At 35.2% G+C, this 17,899-nt stretch overlaps 1 protein-coding gene across 1 annotated transcript; it reads right to left on the bottom strand.

The window, feature by feature from the left end:
• Nucleotides 1–1,231: 1,231 nt before the first annotated feature.
• On the bottom strand, nucleotides 1,232–5,802 carry LOC140861084 (uncharacterized). The gene is made up of 6 exons (XM_073264086.1): nucleotides 5,489–5,802; nucleotides 3,500–3,646; nucleotides 3,182–3,405; nucleotides 2,441–2,715; nucleotides 2,064–2,320; nucleotides 1,232–1,463 (listed from the first exon to the last, which is right to left on the bottom strand). Exons 1-6 carry the CDS (start codon nucleotides 5,800–5,802, stop codon nucleotides 1,232–1,234), a joined length of 1,449 nt encoding a protein of 482 aa, XP_073120187.1.
• Nucleotides 5,803–17,899: the final 12,097 nt, after the last annotated feature.

Below are 17,899 nucleotides of genomic sequence, written 5' to 3'. Positions count from 1 at the left end.
CTATTTTTGAGAGTTCTAATTATACTAGGAAACTTTTAGGAGATATATTTGATCTCTTTAGTTATATTTTTGCGATATATTTTATTATTTTGGGATGTAATATAAATACTATACATTCATTATTTTTGAAATAACAATTCAGATTTTGATATTCATCAATTAAAATTCTCTCTAGATTTGTGTTGAAGTTTTTGCTTTAATTCAAATCAAACTTATCAAAGTGTCAAAACTTTGTGACGTTTTTCAATCGATTTTCACTTGGGTTGTCAAAGACAATTTCCTTTGAAGGTCCAACTGAATTATTGGTTGTTTTCTATTGCGATTGTTTGTTGCTAGTTTCAAGTAAAATAGATGTGAATAATCCAAATTCATTACTTGTTTCAAGATCGGGCAACTTCTTTGATTTCTTTTTGTTATCGGATTGAGGGTGCGATTCAATATACTCGTGTTTTCCTTCCATAGAACGAGAATTTATATCATTTCTTGAACTTAGCATACGGCGGTGACTTCGTCATAACATCTGCAGGGTTTTCTTCTGATGCTATCTTCACAAGGATCACATCTCCTTTTTCAATGACATCTCTGACGAAATGCGACTTCACATCTATGTGTTATGAACGTTAATGATAGACTTGGTGTTTTGTCAAGTGTATTGCACTTTTATTGTCACAGTGTACTAAAACTTGATCTTGTTTCACACCAAGCTGCGCTATCATCCCTTTTATCCACAATCACTTTTTTATGGCCTCGGTGACAGATATGAATTCTGCCTCAGTGGTAGAAAGGGCAACCACTAACTGTACATTAGACTTCCAAGTGATCGTTGTGTCATAAAAGGTGAACACATATCCAGTCAATGACTTTCTCGTGTCTAAGTTCCCAGCAAAACACATATCCAACCACCGGATCAATCTCATCTTGCTGTTTCTCAAATTTCAACCCAAGCCCAGTAGTGTTTATGAGATATCTGAGAATCCATTTAAGAGCTTCCCAATGATATGTACCTAGATTAGCCATAAATCTTGACACAACACTGATTGCATATGCCAAATCAGGCCTACTACACACCATTCCATTTATGAGACTTCCAACTCCAATAGCATATGGAATACAAGCCATCTTCATCTTGTCTTCCTCACTTTCAGGTGACTGATTTGCATATAGCTTCAAATGCCGTCCCAAAAGGGTCAAAACAGATTTTGCTTGATTCATGTTGAACTTCAGAACTACCTTACTCAAATAATTCTTCTGACTCAGATAAATCTCGTCTTTTTCTGTTTCTCATTATGTCCATGCCCAAAATTCTTTTTGCTTCTCCTAAATCTTTGATGTCAAACTCTGAGCTGAGCTGTTGTTTCAAGGATAATATCTTTGCCATACTTTTACTTGCAATCAAAATATCATCAACGTAAATCAGTAGATACAAGATAACCTGTCCTTCATCCTTCTTCATATAGACACATCTGTCATATTGGTTTTTCACAAATCCAATACCAATCATGAACTCATCAAACCTCATGTTCCACTGTCTCGGACTCTGCTTTAGCCCAAACAATGATTTCCTCAGTAAGCATATCTTATTCTGTATTTTCTAATGTAGATCTTAGTTTGTTCCATATATATGGTTTCTTCAAGGTCACCGTGTAAGAAAGCAGTTTTCACATCAAGTTGCTCAAGCTCCAAATCGATCTGGTTCACCAGTGCTAACATAATTCAGATGGAACAATGTTTCACCATTGGAGAATAGACTTCATCAAAATTTATCCCTTCTATCTTACCAAAACCCTTTGAAACCAATATGCTTTATACTTGATTTGATCTGTACCAGGAGTTCCTTCCTTCTGTTTACAGATCCACTTGCATCCCAACATCTTTTGATACTTCGGTATGTCTACTAACGTCCAGGTTTGATTCTTCTCAATGAGTTTATCTTTTCAATCATAGCTTCTATCAATTTGTATTTGTGTTTACTAGCCATAGCTTCATCATAAGTATTCGAATCTGAGTACTCCACCTCCTCAGCTACTGTTAGTGCATACCAAGCCAGATCAGCTTCACCAAACCTCTTAGGAGCTCTGATCTCCCTTCTGGTTCTGTCTCTTGCAAGATTATAAGTACTCAAATCCTCTTTTGGCTCACTTGATGTCACATTCTCATCTTGCATCTCACTGACCATGTCTGGCACAGAAGATTTCACCTCAAACGGTAGTTTAAAATTCTCATTGATCTTATTGTCTTTTCCATCTGTATTCATTTTATATCCCAGTTTGGTTTCATCAAACTTTACATCTCTGGTGTTGAAACACTTTGGACCTCTTGACTCCAGGTTCCAAACTTTATATCATTTCACACCATCTGGATACCCAATGAATATACATCTGACTGCCCTTTCTTCCAACTTGTCCTGTTTCAGATGAGCATATGCAAGACATCCGAATACTCTCAAGTTTGAATAGTCTTCAGGTGTTCCACTCCACTTTTCCATTGGTGTCTTGAAATCAATTTCACTGGATGGACACCTATTGACCAAATAGCACGCAGCAGATAATGCTTCTCCCCAGAAGGACTTAGGAAGAGAAGCATTGATCAACATACATCTGACCCTTTTCAGAAGAGTTTTGTTCATTCTCTCTGCTAGGCCATTTTGTTGTGGTGTTCCTGCCACTGTTCTATGTCTAGTAATATCTTTCTCCTTACATATCTTAACAAAATTATCTGATAAATATTCCAGCCCATTATATGTGATTCTGTTCTCTGGTGTTTCACTCTTCGATCACTCTTGTTCTCAATTACCAGCAGCCATTCTCTGAATTTGTCATAAGCTTCATCCTTAGTCTTTAAAAAGAATATTCAGACTCTCTTTGAGTAATCATCTATCAAAGACATAAAGTATCTGCCTCCACCATGAGTTTCTATACGAGAAGGACCCATAGATCTGAATGAATGTATGCTAATGATTGCTCAGTTATGTGACTTCCTTGACCAAATGACACTCTTTTAGATTTCCCAAGAGCACAGCTATCACACAAATCCAGTGATTCGATCTTATCTCCACCCAACAGACCCTGTTTAGACAGCTCATGTAATCTCTTCTCACTTACATGTCCAAGCCTCAGATGTCATAGCTTGGTTCTGTCTTGCTGTTCTTGAATACTTGTTGTACTTTCTATGATTGTTTCACCTTGTAGTACATATAATAGGTTCTTTTTGACAGCCTCCATTATAACCAGAGACCCTTTAGATACTGAGAGACTTCCTGCTCCTAATTTAAATGAGTATCCCTGAGCATCAAGTGTTCCCAATGATATCAAGTTTCTCTTCAACTCGGGCACATACCTTTCATTGGTGAGAACTCGATCAATCCCATCATGCATCCTTATTTCGATATTCCCAGAGCCCTTTATTCTGCATGATTGATTGTTCCCAATAGTACCATGCCCTGATCAGATTCTTCCAACTTTTCAAACAGGATCTTATAGGGCACATGTGAAAGGAGCACCCTGAATTCAGTATCCATTTATGGTTTACATCACCTTTACAAACCACCAATACTTCTGATGAGTCATATCCATCTGAAGCTATGGCCAGAGTACCATCTTCTTTGTGTTTTTCTTGTTGCTTCCCTTTTCTTTCTGGAAAATCTCTCCTAATATGCCCAACCTTATGATATGCAAAGCACTTCAGATTCTCCAAATTTTTGTTCTGGTATCTTCCTTGACTCTTCGATCTGGATTTTGGCCTATATTTTTGGCAGCGCTTAGTCGTGTCGCACCCAAATTAACCCAACTCAGATTAACTAAATAAACATGTAGTAGCGAGAGTAGGGATCGTTCCCACGAGGAAAGTGAAATTTATTTGTGTTCTTAAAAATACTGGAAATAAATAAAACATATTTTTTTTATTCTTACTAACTACTATGTAAGAATTAAAATAAGAAAGATCAATAAATTAACGAGACTTGGTATCGATCGACTACACCATTGAAATTATTCATTCGATCATCGATTTCCTAAAAATAATTAATTCACATTGAATATTCATCATTAGAAATTTAATTCCTGTTTCACCTTAATTTTAGTTAACTAGACACCAGCGTTCTAAGTTAACCCTTACCCCATAAATTAACTCAATACGAGCGATTAGATTTAAATCCACGGCAGCATTCAAATGAGTAAAACTGATGAATCTAGACAACACAAACAATAGCGGTTGTATTTAATCTAGTCAATTGTTGTTCCTACGAATTAACAAATTCACCAGCAGAAAATATTAATCATAGTTGCTTCAAAAATCAACGATTCAAACAATTATGGATTTGAATTCTAATTTAGCGGTAGATTGTATGAGAAAATTATTAGGAATTCCCGCTAACAATCAAACACATAAACATGTCAATCAATTCAGAACAACTCTTGATACGCAAATAAAATCAAACAATGAAAATCTGAATCTCACAAGATAAATAAATTCAAGGGTTCATCTTCCTCAACCAAGAATAAAAACTAGAAGAATTAAAATCTAAGAACAAGAAAGATAAAACTTAGCCGCCAGATAAATTCTCTGTATGTAGCCATCTAATCTCTGCATTCCAATACCTCTTTCTCGTCCAAAGACCTCTTTTTATATGGCTTTGAAAGCCCACGAAATAAAGCCCGCAAAATAATAGTTTTAAAATCTCAAATTTCTATTTTTTTTCTCTGCACGACTCGCGCGCTCGATCGTGCGAGTTGGATGGATCGAGCACGCAAAAATATCCAACTTACTGTTTGCAAATTCTTTCTTGCGCTCGATCTTGTGAGTTGACATGATCGAGCGCGACTTTTTTCCAACGAGCAGCGATTTTTAAATATTCATATACGGAGATCTAGCCGTCGGATTGAGCTGAAATTTGGACTGCTGCTTCAAAACATCTTGAACTTTATTCTGAATAGTATAGATTGCATTTGGACTTCTTTAAAATTAAATATGATTTTCTGATCATTGCTGCTTCGTAATTCTTCTCTTATCTGGCTCTTTCCTTTCATCTTTAGTTCCATTTCTTCTCTTTTCCTATATCAAATCACATACAATGATTAGGAACTATAACATGAATATAATCAATAAAAATGCACCTAATCATCAAAATTTAATCCAAGTAAACATAGGAAATTATCGACATATCAATTTCCCATTGGATGTCTTCTTATCAATCCTGCCCCTTACCATAAGACCCTCTTCATGTGATTCAGTGTTTGTGTTTGACTTTCTCTGAAGTTCCTTGAATTGAATAGAAAACATCACTTTTTCCAAAGTTATTGTCTGTTATCTGCCATAGAGCAATGCATCCCTAAAGTTTTCATAGGTTTTAGGGAGTGCATTCAGAAGTATCAAATCCCGGTCTTCATCCTCAAGCTTTACTTCAATATTCTCCAAGTCATCCAATATCTTGGTGAATTCTTCGATCTGGTCTTCAAGGTTCTTATCATCCTTGATCACAAAGGAATACAACCTTTGTTTCATGTACAAAAGGTTAGCCAGGGATTTTGTCATGTATAAATTCTTAAGTTTAAGCCACACAGCCGCAGCATATTCTTCTCTCGCCACCTCTCGAAGAGGTCTATCACCCAGACAGAGAATTATCGCACTGTGTGCTTTCTCGAGCAATTCATCCTTGTTCTTGATATCGTCAGACATCTCCTCCTTCTTCTTGAGGGCTTTCACCAAACCTTGCTGTATCAGGATCACTTGCATCTTAATTCTCCAGAGCGAAAAATCGTTTCTGCCAGTAAACTTCTCAATATCAAAGTTCATTGATTCCATCATCTTTGCTTAGTTTTCCACAGACGGCGCCACTTGTTAGGAATCAATCAGAGAAAACTTGATATCTCGAGAACTTTAACAGACAAACACGCACACAACAACTCAAGAACACAATCCCAGATAAACCACGCAACACATATCAAAAACACCAACTCACGCAAAAACAAATAAATGACACAAGTATTTACGTGGTTCGGCAAAGAATTTGCCTACGTCCACGGGAGAGCAACACAACACTTTTATTAATCACGAACATAAGAAATTCAAGCTAAAAAACCAGAGCTTATCATAGAACCAGACAAGAAAAACTCTAAAGCTAGATACAGACACAATTCAAGCTTTTTATCCTTGAATTCTTCCCGTCAAAATCTGCGCCCAAGTTCTCTCCTCTGAATTCTCTCTTTTTTTCTCTCTCAAATATTTTTTGGAGGTTGAAAAATTTGATTTTCTATTGTTGGTTATGGCTGTTTCCATCTGCTTATATATAGAGAAAATATACCGACTTTATTCTTGGGCTTTAGGTCAATAGCTTTCTTCGGCCCAATCTTAAAGTCAACATGGTCCAACCAGATAAGTCATCTCACATCAGTCTGATCAGCTCTCATACTTCGATCTGCCTTCAAGCTTACAGCTTCACGGACAATTCATCTAACTTCTAACCAAGTCTCAGCACTCGAGCAATCGATCTGCCTGAACTCATCCAAAGAACTCATTTGACCATCACCTTCGATCTAATCCCAGTATTTGATCTGAATATGAACTCATCTGATAACTGAGCTCATCTGATCTCTACTCTTTGATCCGATCTTTTGCCATTCAATCTGACAGAAGCACACTTCAAAAATTATAGTAAAGACTTTTTAATTAACTAACTTTCAATTAATTTATTAAGCTCGAGATGAAATTACGATCATATCCTAATTTAATTCCCAACAAAACGAAAATTATTAGACAAATTAGTCATTTTATATATTCTCCTCTTTTTTCAGAAACTAGATGTTATCTTATTTACCAAAATGACACTCGCTATTTTTGTTTTTTATTTTTAAATTTTTAGATTAGATATCTATTACTTTTAATTTTGAATATTTAATTAATCATATGAGTTCTAAAAATAATATGATAATTAATTAACATAAAAAATTTATATATATGTACGCATCGCATGCAAAAGATATATATATATATATATATATATATATATATATAATCCGAGATGTATATATATATATAATCCGAGAAGTACTATACATACAATTACAAATGTTATGATATATTCATTCTGAATTTATTTATAAGAATTGACGTTTTCTTTTACAAATTAAGAAGACTACACATACATTTCATGAAACCAATCATATTCAGAGATATGATTGAACCTAGATAGAATCATGGAATAAATATGAGTGTGTAGTTTCTGATCTTTTCATTTCCTATTAAAACATATAGTTTCTCACGTCTTAGTGTTACTTAATTAAAGTTTTTATAAATATTTTTTTTTAAAAAAAAAACCTAACACTCAGTTACCTAAAATGTCTAGATTCAATGAATCTTTGTTGTTCAGTTTGTACCGCTTTTGAACAGGCATGCAATTGAAGTATCGGTTCTGTTTCACCTGAAGATTATTGTACTTACATTGAATTGGTTCAAACGTCGACTGTTTAAACTTAGACTGGTTTCCCTTTCTTTGTTCATTCAGTCTAGGTTTGACCCATGTTTCTCTTTTCCCTGGATTCCGAGGTTCCACATATCCCAGCCCTCTATGCTTAGCCTTGTTCTCATAACGTATTGATTGTCCATCATTGATCTTAGGCTCATTGTGTTCATATATCGTACTAGATCGAACAAATATTATGGCATTATGATTGTTCTTACTAGGATACGATTGAGTACTTTCATCAGTAAGAATGCAATCATTTGAACCATATCCAAGGCCGGTTTTGTCACCTGCCTGTTTTTGGTTCTCATGTATCTTACCTAACGTGGTAGAAACATTATTCCAAGAGTTGATTGTTTTAAGCAACTTTTGATTTTCATTCAAATTAGCTTTGGAATACACGTTTCATGTCATCATTCTCATCTGCTAGCAAGTTTAGCTTCGTCTTTACACTGTCAAGTTCCTTTCGTTGTAAACAGCTAGATTCTCTCGATTTATCAATAAGACTTTCTTTCTCTGCTTTCACTTCCTCGAATGATATAGAAAGCTTCTGATACTCAATGACCATGTCATTAAATGCTTGAACAAGGTCCTCATGTGTAAATTCAGAAGAATTAAAGTCAAATACCTCAGTATCATCTTCTTCATTTTGATAGTTGACCATAAGACACTGGACTTGTTCCTTCTCACTTTCTTCGAATGAGTTGCCTGAATCCAATGATTCAGATTCAGTTTTTGCCCACTTGTTTTTTCCTTCGTCTGCAACTAGTACTCTTTTCTCTTTCTTTTTTTTGAACATTCTTCTTCCTTCTTTTCCTTTCTTCTTCTCATAATGATGTTTCTTTTCATCTTTCTTAGGCTTAGTGCAATCTGCAATGAAGTAGCCTTTCTTGCCACAGTTAAAGCACGAGGGACCATCGTCTGTATGGTCTTGTTTGTAGTAAGGTTTATTAAAAAAAATTTTATTCTTACGCATAAACTTACAAAATTTATTAATGAAGAGAGACATTGCTTAACTGCTCATTTGCTCAGTTGTTTTCTTTGTTGATGCTTCCTCAGTCGATTGAGTAAAGAATTTGATGTTAGTGTTTTGGTAAGAATAGAAGCATACAGTCGTATTCTGAGTTCAAACTCGTAGGCTTTGAGATCAGCGAACAAATCATGAAGTTCTAGTTTGCTTAGATCTTTTGATTTTGTTGTGAAAATTACTCACAAGCGTACGAGTGCCAAGTTTTAATATAGTGAAAAATCAATTATCGTTCCCACAGAGATTAAAACACTAGTAGAAAAATCGCATAAGACTTCGGTTAATAACCAAAGTCGTAGGACCCTTTTTTTACCGAAGTAGTGTCACGTGAAGTAATAGGGTACTTTTTTACTTCTTTTAATTGCCGAAGTCTTACACGTTAAATTACCGAAGTCTTTGGTCATTTTTTGGAGGCAAAATTGGACCGATGCCGAAGTAAAAACATATATTTTACTTCGATCATTTCATAATTTACGAAGTCAAAAATATACTTATACTTCGGTAGTTAATGAATTTAATGAAGTAAAAACTATGATTATACTTCGGTTTTTATAAGAAGTGAAGTTTATGTTTTACTTTGGTAATTTTTTTTATTATCGAAGTAAAATCCAATCTTCTACTTCGCTTATTACTGAAATTGCTGAAGCCATAGAATAGCTTTTACTTCATCAATTTCGTTAACAGACGAAGTGATATAATAACTTTTACTTAGTTAATTCCCTATATTACCGCAGTAAAATGCTTTCTTCTACTTCGTCTATTAATAAAATTTTTGAAGTAATAGAATTTGTTTTACCTCGGTATTTTGATTAAAATACGAAGTAGATCGTTTATTCTAAAATTGTCGAAGCAATAGAACACATTTTTTAAATTAAAATTTAGATACAATAATGCCATAAATATATTTTTGAAACTTAAAAATACACTAATATTAATAAATCCATCCCAAAACGACACATACATAAATCAACAAGTACTCTATCCACCAAAATAACCCGAAATTAGATGCACATATCCACACATATTTTCTCAAAACTATACGTGTACACATCCACACGTATTTCCTCAAAAAGAAGTATTATCCCAATTTCAAATGACATATTCAACCACCTAAACATGTACACATCCACACATATTTCCTCAAAACAAAGTATTATCCCAATTTTAAATGACATATTCAACCACCTACATACGAGTAGACAAATTCACTCCATTCACTTCTAACTTCATCAAATTGTTCTTGACTGTACGCCTTATTCTTGACGCATCCTGCAAACTGAAATTCAAAAAAAGATAGGAATGTCACGGTAAACCAACAAGGCAACTAGTTGCAAACTGAAATCCAAAAAAAATAATAAGCAACAACCTATTTGGTATGCATGCTGACATGTATGATCAGCTTAATTGTTATGGGTTTTAAAAATTGCCACAAAAAATGTTGTTCAATAATACCTTTGCTTCCAAGATCAGTTCTCAACATCAAAACCATGTAGCAGTTAATTATTCAGTTCATGAGAAAGTAGCTAAAACTCACACACAATCCTAATTTATTCTCATAGCAAGTAAAAGCATGCAAGTGCATTGAAGCCTAGGCTCAAGAGACTAGGAAAGAGACAAAGCAAACTACCGCATTATATTAAAAACTCTAATGCCCCTTGAAATTTTGCCATATAAAAACCAGGAACGTTTGAAAATTATGCCTCGATCCTTTAGCACATGTGATTCAGAAGCTATAGCGCTGAAACCATCACTAACAGAAGCTATAGCGCTGAAAACCCATCACTAACAGAAGCACTAACAGAAGCACATGTGATTCCTTTTGCCATATGGTAATAAAAACCATCACTAACAGATTGCTAACATTATGCTTAATTGGCAAGCATATTTTGAAAGAAACCAGAGCATAAAATAAAATTTGAAACTCAACATCGTTTCCATCCATAGAACTTCACATTCAACTATTTCCTTCATATACCTCATCACATAATATCCACATTCAACACCACCACTTTGTTTCAGGTTTCCCTATAATAAAATTGAAACTCAATTGCATCAATCACAATCCAAATAATATTTCCCTATCAATTAATGTCATTCATACGTAAGCACACCACATACCATCAGTTGTGTAAAACCTGGCCATTTAGGAATACCCCTAGATGCATTGTACAGCTTGACCCCACTATATTTAAAAAGTAACAAGTTATTTTTTTTCATCTGTATAAGTGACTGCATATATAATATACTACCTACTTCATCACTATCTTTTTTCATGCATCGTCTCGGCATCTGTTTGTCATAGAGTCCAACAAATATATCATATTTTCAGCTACATTGACGATGGTCAAGATCCAATGGTACCTAAAAAAAAATATGATGTTGAAAAAATAACTTACGAGTTTAGAAACAACATAAAATAATGGACTAGTATCCATTATATATTTATAAAGAACTAAAATCATACCCAGTGTTGTATGGGATGAGGCATACGCTCTCTCTACAAACCGCTTCCAACTGGTTAGCGATATGTTGTGACAAGTGACTGCCATCGCTGTCAAGTGGGCATGTAGGTAAGTGGCCAGGATCCACAAATGAAATGCAATCTGTTCGGTCTTCTTCCTTCAAATATTTGTAGAGATGACTGTTCTCAATATTACATACATGGGTGAAAAATTTATCATAGAGTGGACACAAACCAAATAAAATATTAAATTTGCAAACAAAAAAATTAAGTGCAACATAACATACCCCATGTAAACCAAAATCTGTCTCACACCTATCTCCCTCATCTCCATAAGTGGAACGATATCTTCTCTAATCAACCGTAGGCTTTGAGAACGTCCAAACATAGATTCCTCAAACTCTATGAGAATGTTGTCATCTTCGCCCATCAATCTAACAACATATGAGTAGATATATTTGCATGCCATGAGTAACTTTTTTTCAATTTCCCTGAACTTTTCACGTTGTCCAGCAACATCCATAATTGAAAATGGTTGAGGTTTCTCTTTTTACAATTTAGAATAAAGTAAAAAATTACCCAAGAAACATATATGACAATTGCAAACATATAATACAGCAAAGCTTTTAAAATACCTTTGTCCTTGGAAAAATTACCAACACTTTTGGCCAACAAACGATGGCTCCAAGTGAATCCTTCATGACTATTGGTCCACAATTCATTGGGATTGGAAGCTCTGCTGCTTCATCTAGGACAACGTCAATCAACACCTTGAAGTTCTCTTCCCCAAGTGGAAGATCTTGAATCGTAACATTTGGACCTCCACTTGATACTATTGTGCCATATGCCACCATATCTCCACGTGTTTTCACGACAAGATGACATTTTTTCCCCTTCAAGAACAATAAATTATTATATATACATATATAATTCAAGAACCGTGCAACTTGGTACACCCACGGTTTTGGCCAACCAAAGTGGTCGACTGATTCATCTGGTACTGCACTAACAGCTACCAATTAACCATGGCCAACATGCAGATTATGGTTGAGGGAGTTAGGGATGATGCAGGCCTTATATAGTGATATATATGACATGCACTTATTATTGAAACTAACTTCAATTATTTAAGCTAAGGGAAATAAAACAGGCTGGCTATGTAACCTTCCAGTCAACTAAACATCCAAATTTGAATTTCAGCCAGCACTTGGGGAAATAAAACAGGCGGGCTATGTAACCTTTCCCACACACGCACTGTTATATATATATGCATTATTTTATCAGTCCCTTGGCTTAAATTCATTATCAATGATCTATGAATTGGTCATCAAATAATCTATACCAAATTTAAATTCACGTGAAATCGAGTAATAAATAAATAACCTTCATGTCTGGAGGGCCGCATTCATAAAAACCTTCAAAATCATCAGACAGCTTTAGGTTCAGATTTTTGGATGAATTTGGGCCCTGAATTTCGGATGACTTGTTTGATGCTACCATCTCAGAAGCTCGATCGGTGATGATTGGCATAACAGCAGCAAGTTGCGCCTTCAATTTCTCTAACTCCTCCTTCAAAAGTTTAGTCTCTTCCACCTGTTTTTGGGAGATTTCCATCGTAGTTATAGGGACTGATTCCCTTTTATTTCTAGGATTTTTAAAGAAAACTTGAGGTGTTACAAATTTGCCGACACCTCGAACCCTCCCATAATGTTCCTGGCTGCCTAATGCAATGGCTAGGACATCATTCATTCCAGAAACTTTGAACTCTCCACTCTCCTTCTTTTCCAACAAGTCATCCTACATTTTTAAACATAACAAATCAATCCAAGAAATATATATATAAAGGCATTATGTAAATCGATAAACTTAAAAATTTACAATTTTTGTAGCGATTTCTGATGTCTCTGTATTTGTAATTTTTCCAGCTTTTTCTTCCCGAGCTTTGCGCCAAAGAATTGATCTGTCAACTTCTTCATCTTTGGCAATTATATTTTTCTCCTTCTGCAATTCAAAAATTCAGAATCTTAACTGAAGGGCTATCAAAATATTTTCAAAAACAACATAGAGGAGAATTATGGACACCAAATGTGATTAACAGATAAATATATACAAGTACGTAAATTCAAAAAAATAAGACAGTGTATTATACACGAAAAAAATGACAAACGAATGATCAAAAGCTTACCAGCTCAGCCTCCAAGCCAATGTAACCTTTTCGAGACAGTCTATGGTGATATTTACAATGCTTGGTCCTGTCCTTTTGCTTTTCATGAGTAATCTATATCATAATTTACTTCCGTTAAGTACGGAAATTAGTAATTCTTAAAATAAACATGAAAATTCTTAAATTACCTCCCATGATGGATCTATTCTTGCATCCACAAATGCCTTCCATTCAGCTACTGGTAGCTGATATTAACTTGGTGGAGAAATCAACGTTTCAGGATTATCTCTGTTGGGCCAGACATATCTACTAGTCAATTTATTTTTGAAATCTCTCCATTTTTGAGCTGCTGAACTCATCACAGCTGACTGGCTTTGTGGTGCTACTTCAAAGACATTCTGAAACAAAATATGTTAGTTGAATGATTGAATCGAATGGATTCAATCTCATAAAGAAAATTTATGTGTATAGACAAGAAAGCAGTAAATCTAAAGAGTAATACAACAATGAACCAATTAATGTTCATATTTATTATGTTTGAAAGATAAACTTACCGATATCTCTTCCCAAACCTTCTGTTTTATGTTTTCTGGAACATCAGGCCACGACTTTATATTGATTGGCACCATGGATCTAGCAATGGAGCCAATGTATGATTGAAGTGCCCTCCCATTTGCGTTGTATGTTGGCCGCCCCAAGTCATCATAGTCAATCTTTGCTTTTTTTCCCCATCTTGCAGCTGCAGTTTGCTTAGCCATCATTGTACGACCTCGCTTGTTCTTTTGCACATCTACATGTTCTTCTCCATTAGTAAGTGCATGTGGCTCTGCATCTCCATGAGTCTTACCAACACTTAATCCATGCATCTCCTCAACTGCATCTTTATTTTTCTGTCTTCTCTTACTCATTATATGTGCTGTCCACTGCATAAGAATATTCAAACCACTATTAACATATAATAATAACATAAATATAAATATAAACATGATAAATAATAACAAAAGACATAATAACATATACATAAACATAAGGAAGGGACAGGAGTTTTCATAACATAAACATTAATAATAACAATAATAAAACGAATAAAAGTTCATAACATAAATTTTGAAGTACAAAGAGTGTCTTCACTCATACATAACAAAAAATGATATAAAAGTGCAAAACATCATTTTTTTTATGTTCGATTCCCAGACACCCTCATGTTCTGTTCTAAAGTATGTTCCATGTACGGGAATCTCATGAGTAACAACATTGTCAATTGGTCGACTTTCGGGAATATTAGTCGAACAATCATCCTCCCCCTCATGACACCTATTTGGCACTGGGAGCACAATAGACCATCCTTTTCTTGCTGGGTCATCAATATAAAAGACTTGATTGACTTGACTTGCAAGGACAAATTCATCATTCTTGTGCCCTCTTTTGTTCAAATTGACCAAGGTGAAGCCACATTCGTCGTTGTTTATTACTCCTTTGTCATTCGCAACCCAAGCGCACTTGAAAAGTGGAACTTGAAAATTGATGATAGTTCAACTCCCATATTTCTTCAATCACTCCATATAAAGACACATCAGCCATCAAAGGATTTTTATCTTTGGCACTACTAACAAGAATGGTGTTTGCAACTAGAGAAACCCCACTGTTTTGGCAAACTCTCTCATCATCTCGCGCCTTTGTCTAGTATAAATTGCTATTTACCACATAACTACTATACTTGATGCATTGGGAGCGTGGTCCATGAGCCAACCAAGTCAATGTCGATGTCGTTCCACCATTGCGGCTGTCTATTTCAGCAGCCACCTGAAATTTATTTAATTTGAAAGAGTGATTAAAATAGTAGATGCAACTTAACGCAAAATGCTTCAAAAAATATTTATTCATCCACCCAACCTTTGCACGAAACCAGTCAATGAACCTCTTATTGTGGGCATCTTGTATCCATCTTTCATCTTTCTCTTTTTTCGGAAATATCGATTTCAGAAAGGTCTTGTGTTCACTGTGGAAATATTTTTCCATTAATTTTTAAAAGACAGCAGATATTGACAGATAAAAGAAGGGAAGAACTAAGTATTAATGCAATAACTTACATTATGTAGGGAAATACTTCTCCAGTATTTTCCAGCACAGTCAAATGTGCTTGTAGCATATCACTTTGTCGCACTGTCTTTGGTGTGTTACATGCTAAGAAGCCAGGAACGTTTGAATTGGGGTCTCGGATTGATTGAGGGATCCCAACAGGATCAACTCCATTGAGGTATTCAGAACAAAACTCAATTGCTTCTTCTGCTGAATATCTCTGAACAATGCAACCTTCAGGATGTTTTCGACTGCCTACATAACTCTTAAACACTTTCATGCATCTTTCGAATGGATACATCCACCGGAAGCAAACAAGTCCACATAATCGGACTTCTCGAACAAGATGGACTGTTAAGTGCATCATAACATCAAAGAAATAAGGGGGAAAATACTGCTCCAATAAGTAGAGCGTAACAACCAAGTCAGATTGCAGCTTATCTAACTTGGCTACATCTATAACCTTACTACAAATATCTTTGAAGAAGAAGCATAATCTTATGATGGCATATCTAACATGTTTTGGCAGCGCATCACGTATGAGTATTGGTAGGAAATGCTGCATTAGAACATGACAATCATGAGATTTCAAGCCAGACAACTTCAGCTCAGACATGAACACAAGATTCTTCATGTTCGATGAGTAACCTTCTGGAACTTTTATATCCATTAACGACTGGCACACTTGTAACTTCTCTTTTTTTGTGAATGAGCATGCACTAGGAGGAAGATATGTTTTTTTCTCACCAAATTTAGGTCTCAATTCAGGCCTAACTCCCATTTGAAGCATGTCCAACCTAGCTGCCACATTGTCCTTAGTTTTTCCTTTAACATTCATCAAAGTATTAATGAGGGATTCAAAAACATTCTTCTCGATGTGCATCATATCGAGACAATGTCTAACATGCAGGTGTTTCCAATAAGGAAGATTGAAAAAAATTGACTTCTTCTTTCAACATTTTCTGAAATCTGTTGCTCTTAAATCCTTTTCCTCTGTACTGCCTTCCACATTATTCTCCTTCTCCTTCTTTCTATTTTTACCTTTCACATTGATCTTCTTTCCAAAATCACACTTTAAGTTCGAAAGCTTGTCATATAAGGTAACCCCAGATAATGGTGTAGGTGTTTCTCCATGTTCTTCTACGCCATTGAACTCCTTAGTTTGCCTCCGATAGGGATGAAACTGTGGTAAGAATCGTCTATGACCAAAAAATGACATTTTCCTCCCATTTTCCAAATGCTTTGCATAAGTATTTTCTCCGCATACTGGACATGCAAAATAACCATGTGTAGTACATCCACTAAGGTTACCATAGGCAGGAAAGTCATTGATTTTCCATAATAAAACTGCTTTAAGAGTGAAAAATTGTTTTCGATAAGCATCATAGACACCATCAACTCCTTCACACAATCGTTGAAAATATTCAACTAGCACATCAAGGTAGACATCTATATCGTTACCTGGCTGTTTAGGTCCAGAAATGAGCATAGTTAACATGATGAATTTCCTCTTCATGCACATGTTTGGATGCAGATTATATGTGGCCAACATGACTGGCCAGCAGCTGTACCGACTACTAAGGTTGCTATGAGGATTAATGCCATCAGCTACAAGTGCTAAGCGAAGATTTCTTGGCTCACTTTCAAAGTCGGGCCACATATGATCAACCAACCTCCAAGATGGTGAATCAGATGGATGACGTAACTGACCAGCAACTCTTGTGGTTTCTTTATGCCAAGTTAAATTTTTTGAGGTCTCTAAAGATTTATACATACGTTTGAATCTTGGTATGGGGGGAAAATACCACATCACCTTGGCAGGAAAACCTTTCTTCTCAATGTTCTTCTTGGTTAGCTTCCAATGCGACAAGCCATATTTAGGGCAGCTTACACAGTCTTTATATTGTTTTCTATAAAGGATGCAATCATTGGAACAAGCATGGATCTTTTCATGACTCAACGACAAACAACTCAATGTCTTTTTTTCATTGCGTTGAGGATGGCATATTGTGATTATCTGGTAGCATATCCCCAAAATCTATTAATAGATCTGAAAATAGAGCATCACTCATCCCATGCCTTTCTTTGGTATTGTACAGTTTCACTAGTGCACTCAACTTTGTGTAACGCTTACATCCATTGTACAATGGTTTCTCTGCGTCCTCCAAAAACTTCACAAATTCTTCTGGATTTTCTGTGTAGTTCTCGTATGCTGCCTCACACATATTAGTTGTTTCAAAGTCTTTGTGATAATCATCAGTTGGATCCTGGTTGGTAATCCAATTTACTCTATCATTTTCGACAAACTCGCCATGCCAAATCCAATTGACATAATTTTGACTAAAACCATGAAAAAAAAGATGCTCTCGAATCGACGTAACCGGTCCTTTTTTCAGATTTATACATTTGCAACAAGGAAAATGAATTAAATTGGGGTCAACATGGAGATTTTGCAAACATATGCTGATGAACTATTCAACACCCTCCTCATACTATTTAGATCTTCTATCCGAGCGAATCCAAGATTTATCCATAATTCACAACTTATCTTCAACAAACAATTAAATGTATGAAATTTATATATAATAACAAATACTAAAATATTAATATACAAGAATCATGAATGATTTCCACTTCAAGCACTAGTTACTTGGTTTTTTAAAACCAAAGGGATTTTTAAAAAATTGATAGCTTACAACCACCTCTATAATG

This window comes from Henckelia pumila, chromosome 4, assembly GCF_033568475.1.
Source record: "Henckelia pumila isolate YLH828 chromosome 4, ASM3356847v2, whole genome shotgun sequence".
Taxonomy (NCBI): Eukaryota; Viridiplantae; Streptophyta; class Magnoliopsida; order Lamiales; family Gesneriaceae; genus Henckelia; species Henckelia pumila.
The sequence above is the reverse complement of the archived record's forward strand: the minus strand, read 5'-3'. Positions and strand labels throughout refer to the sequence as shown.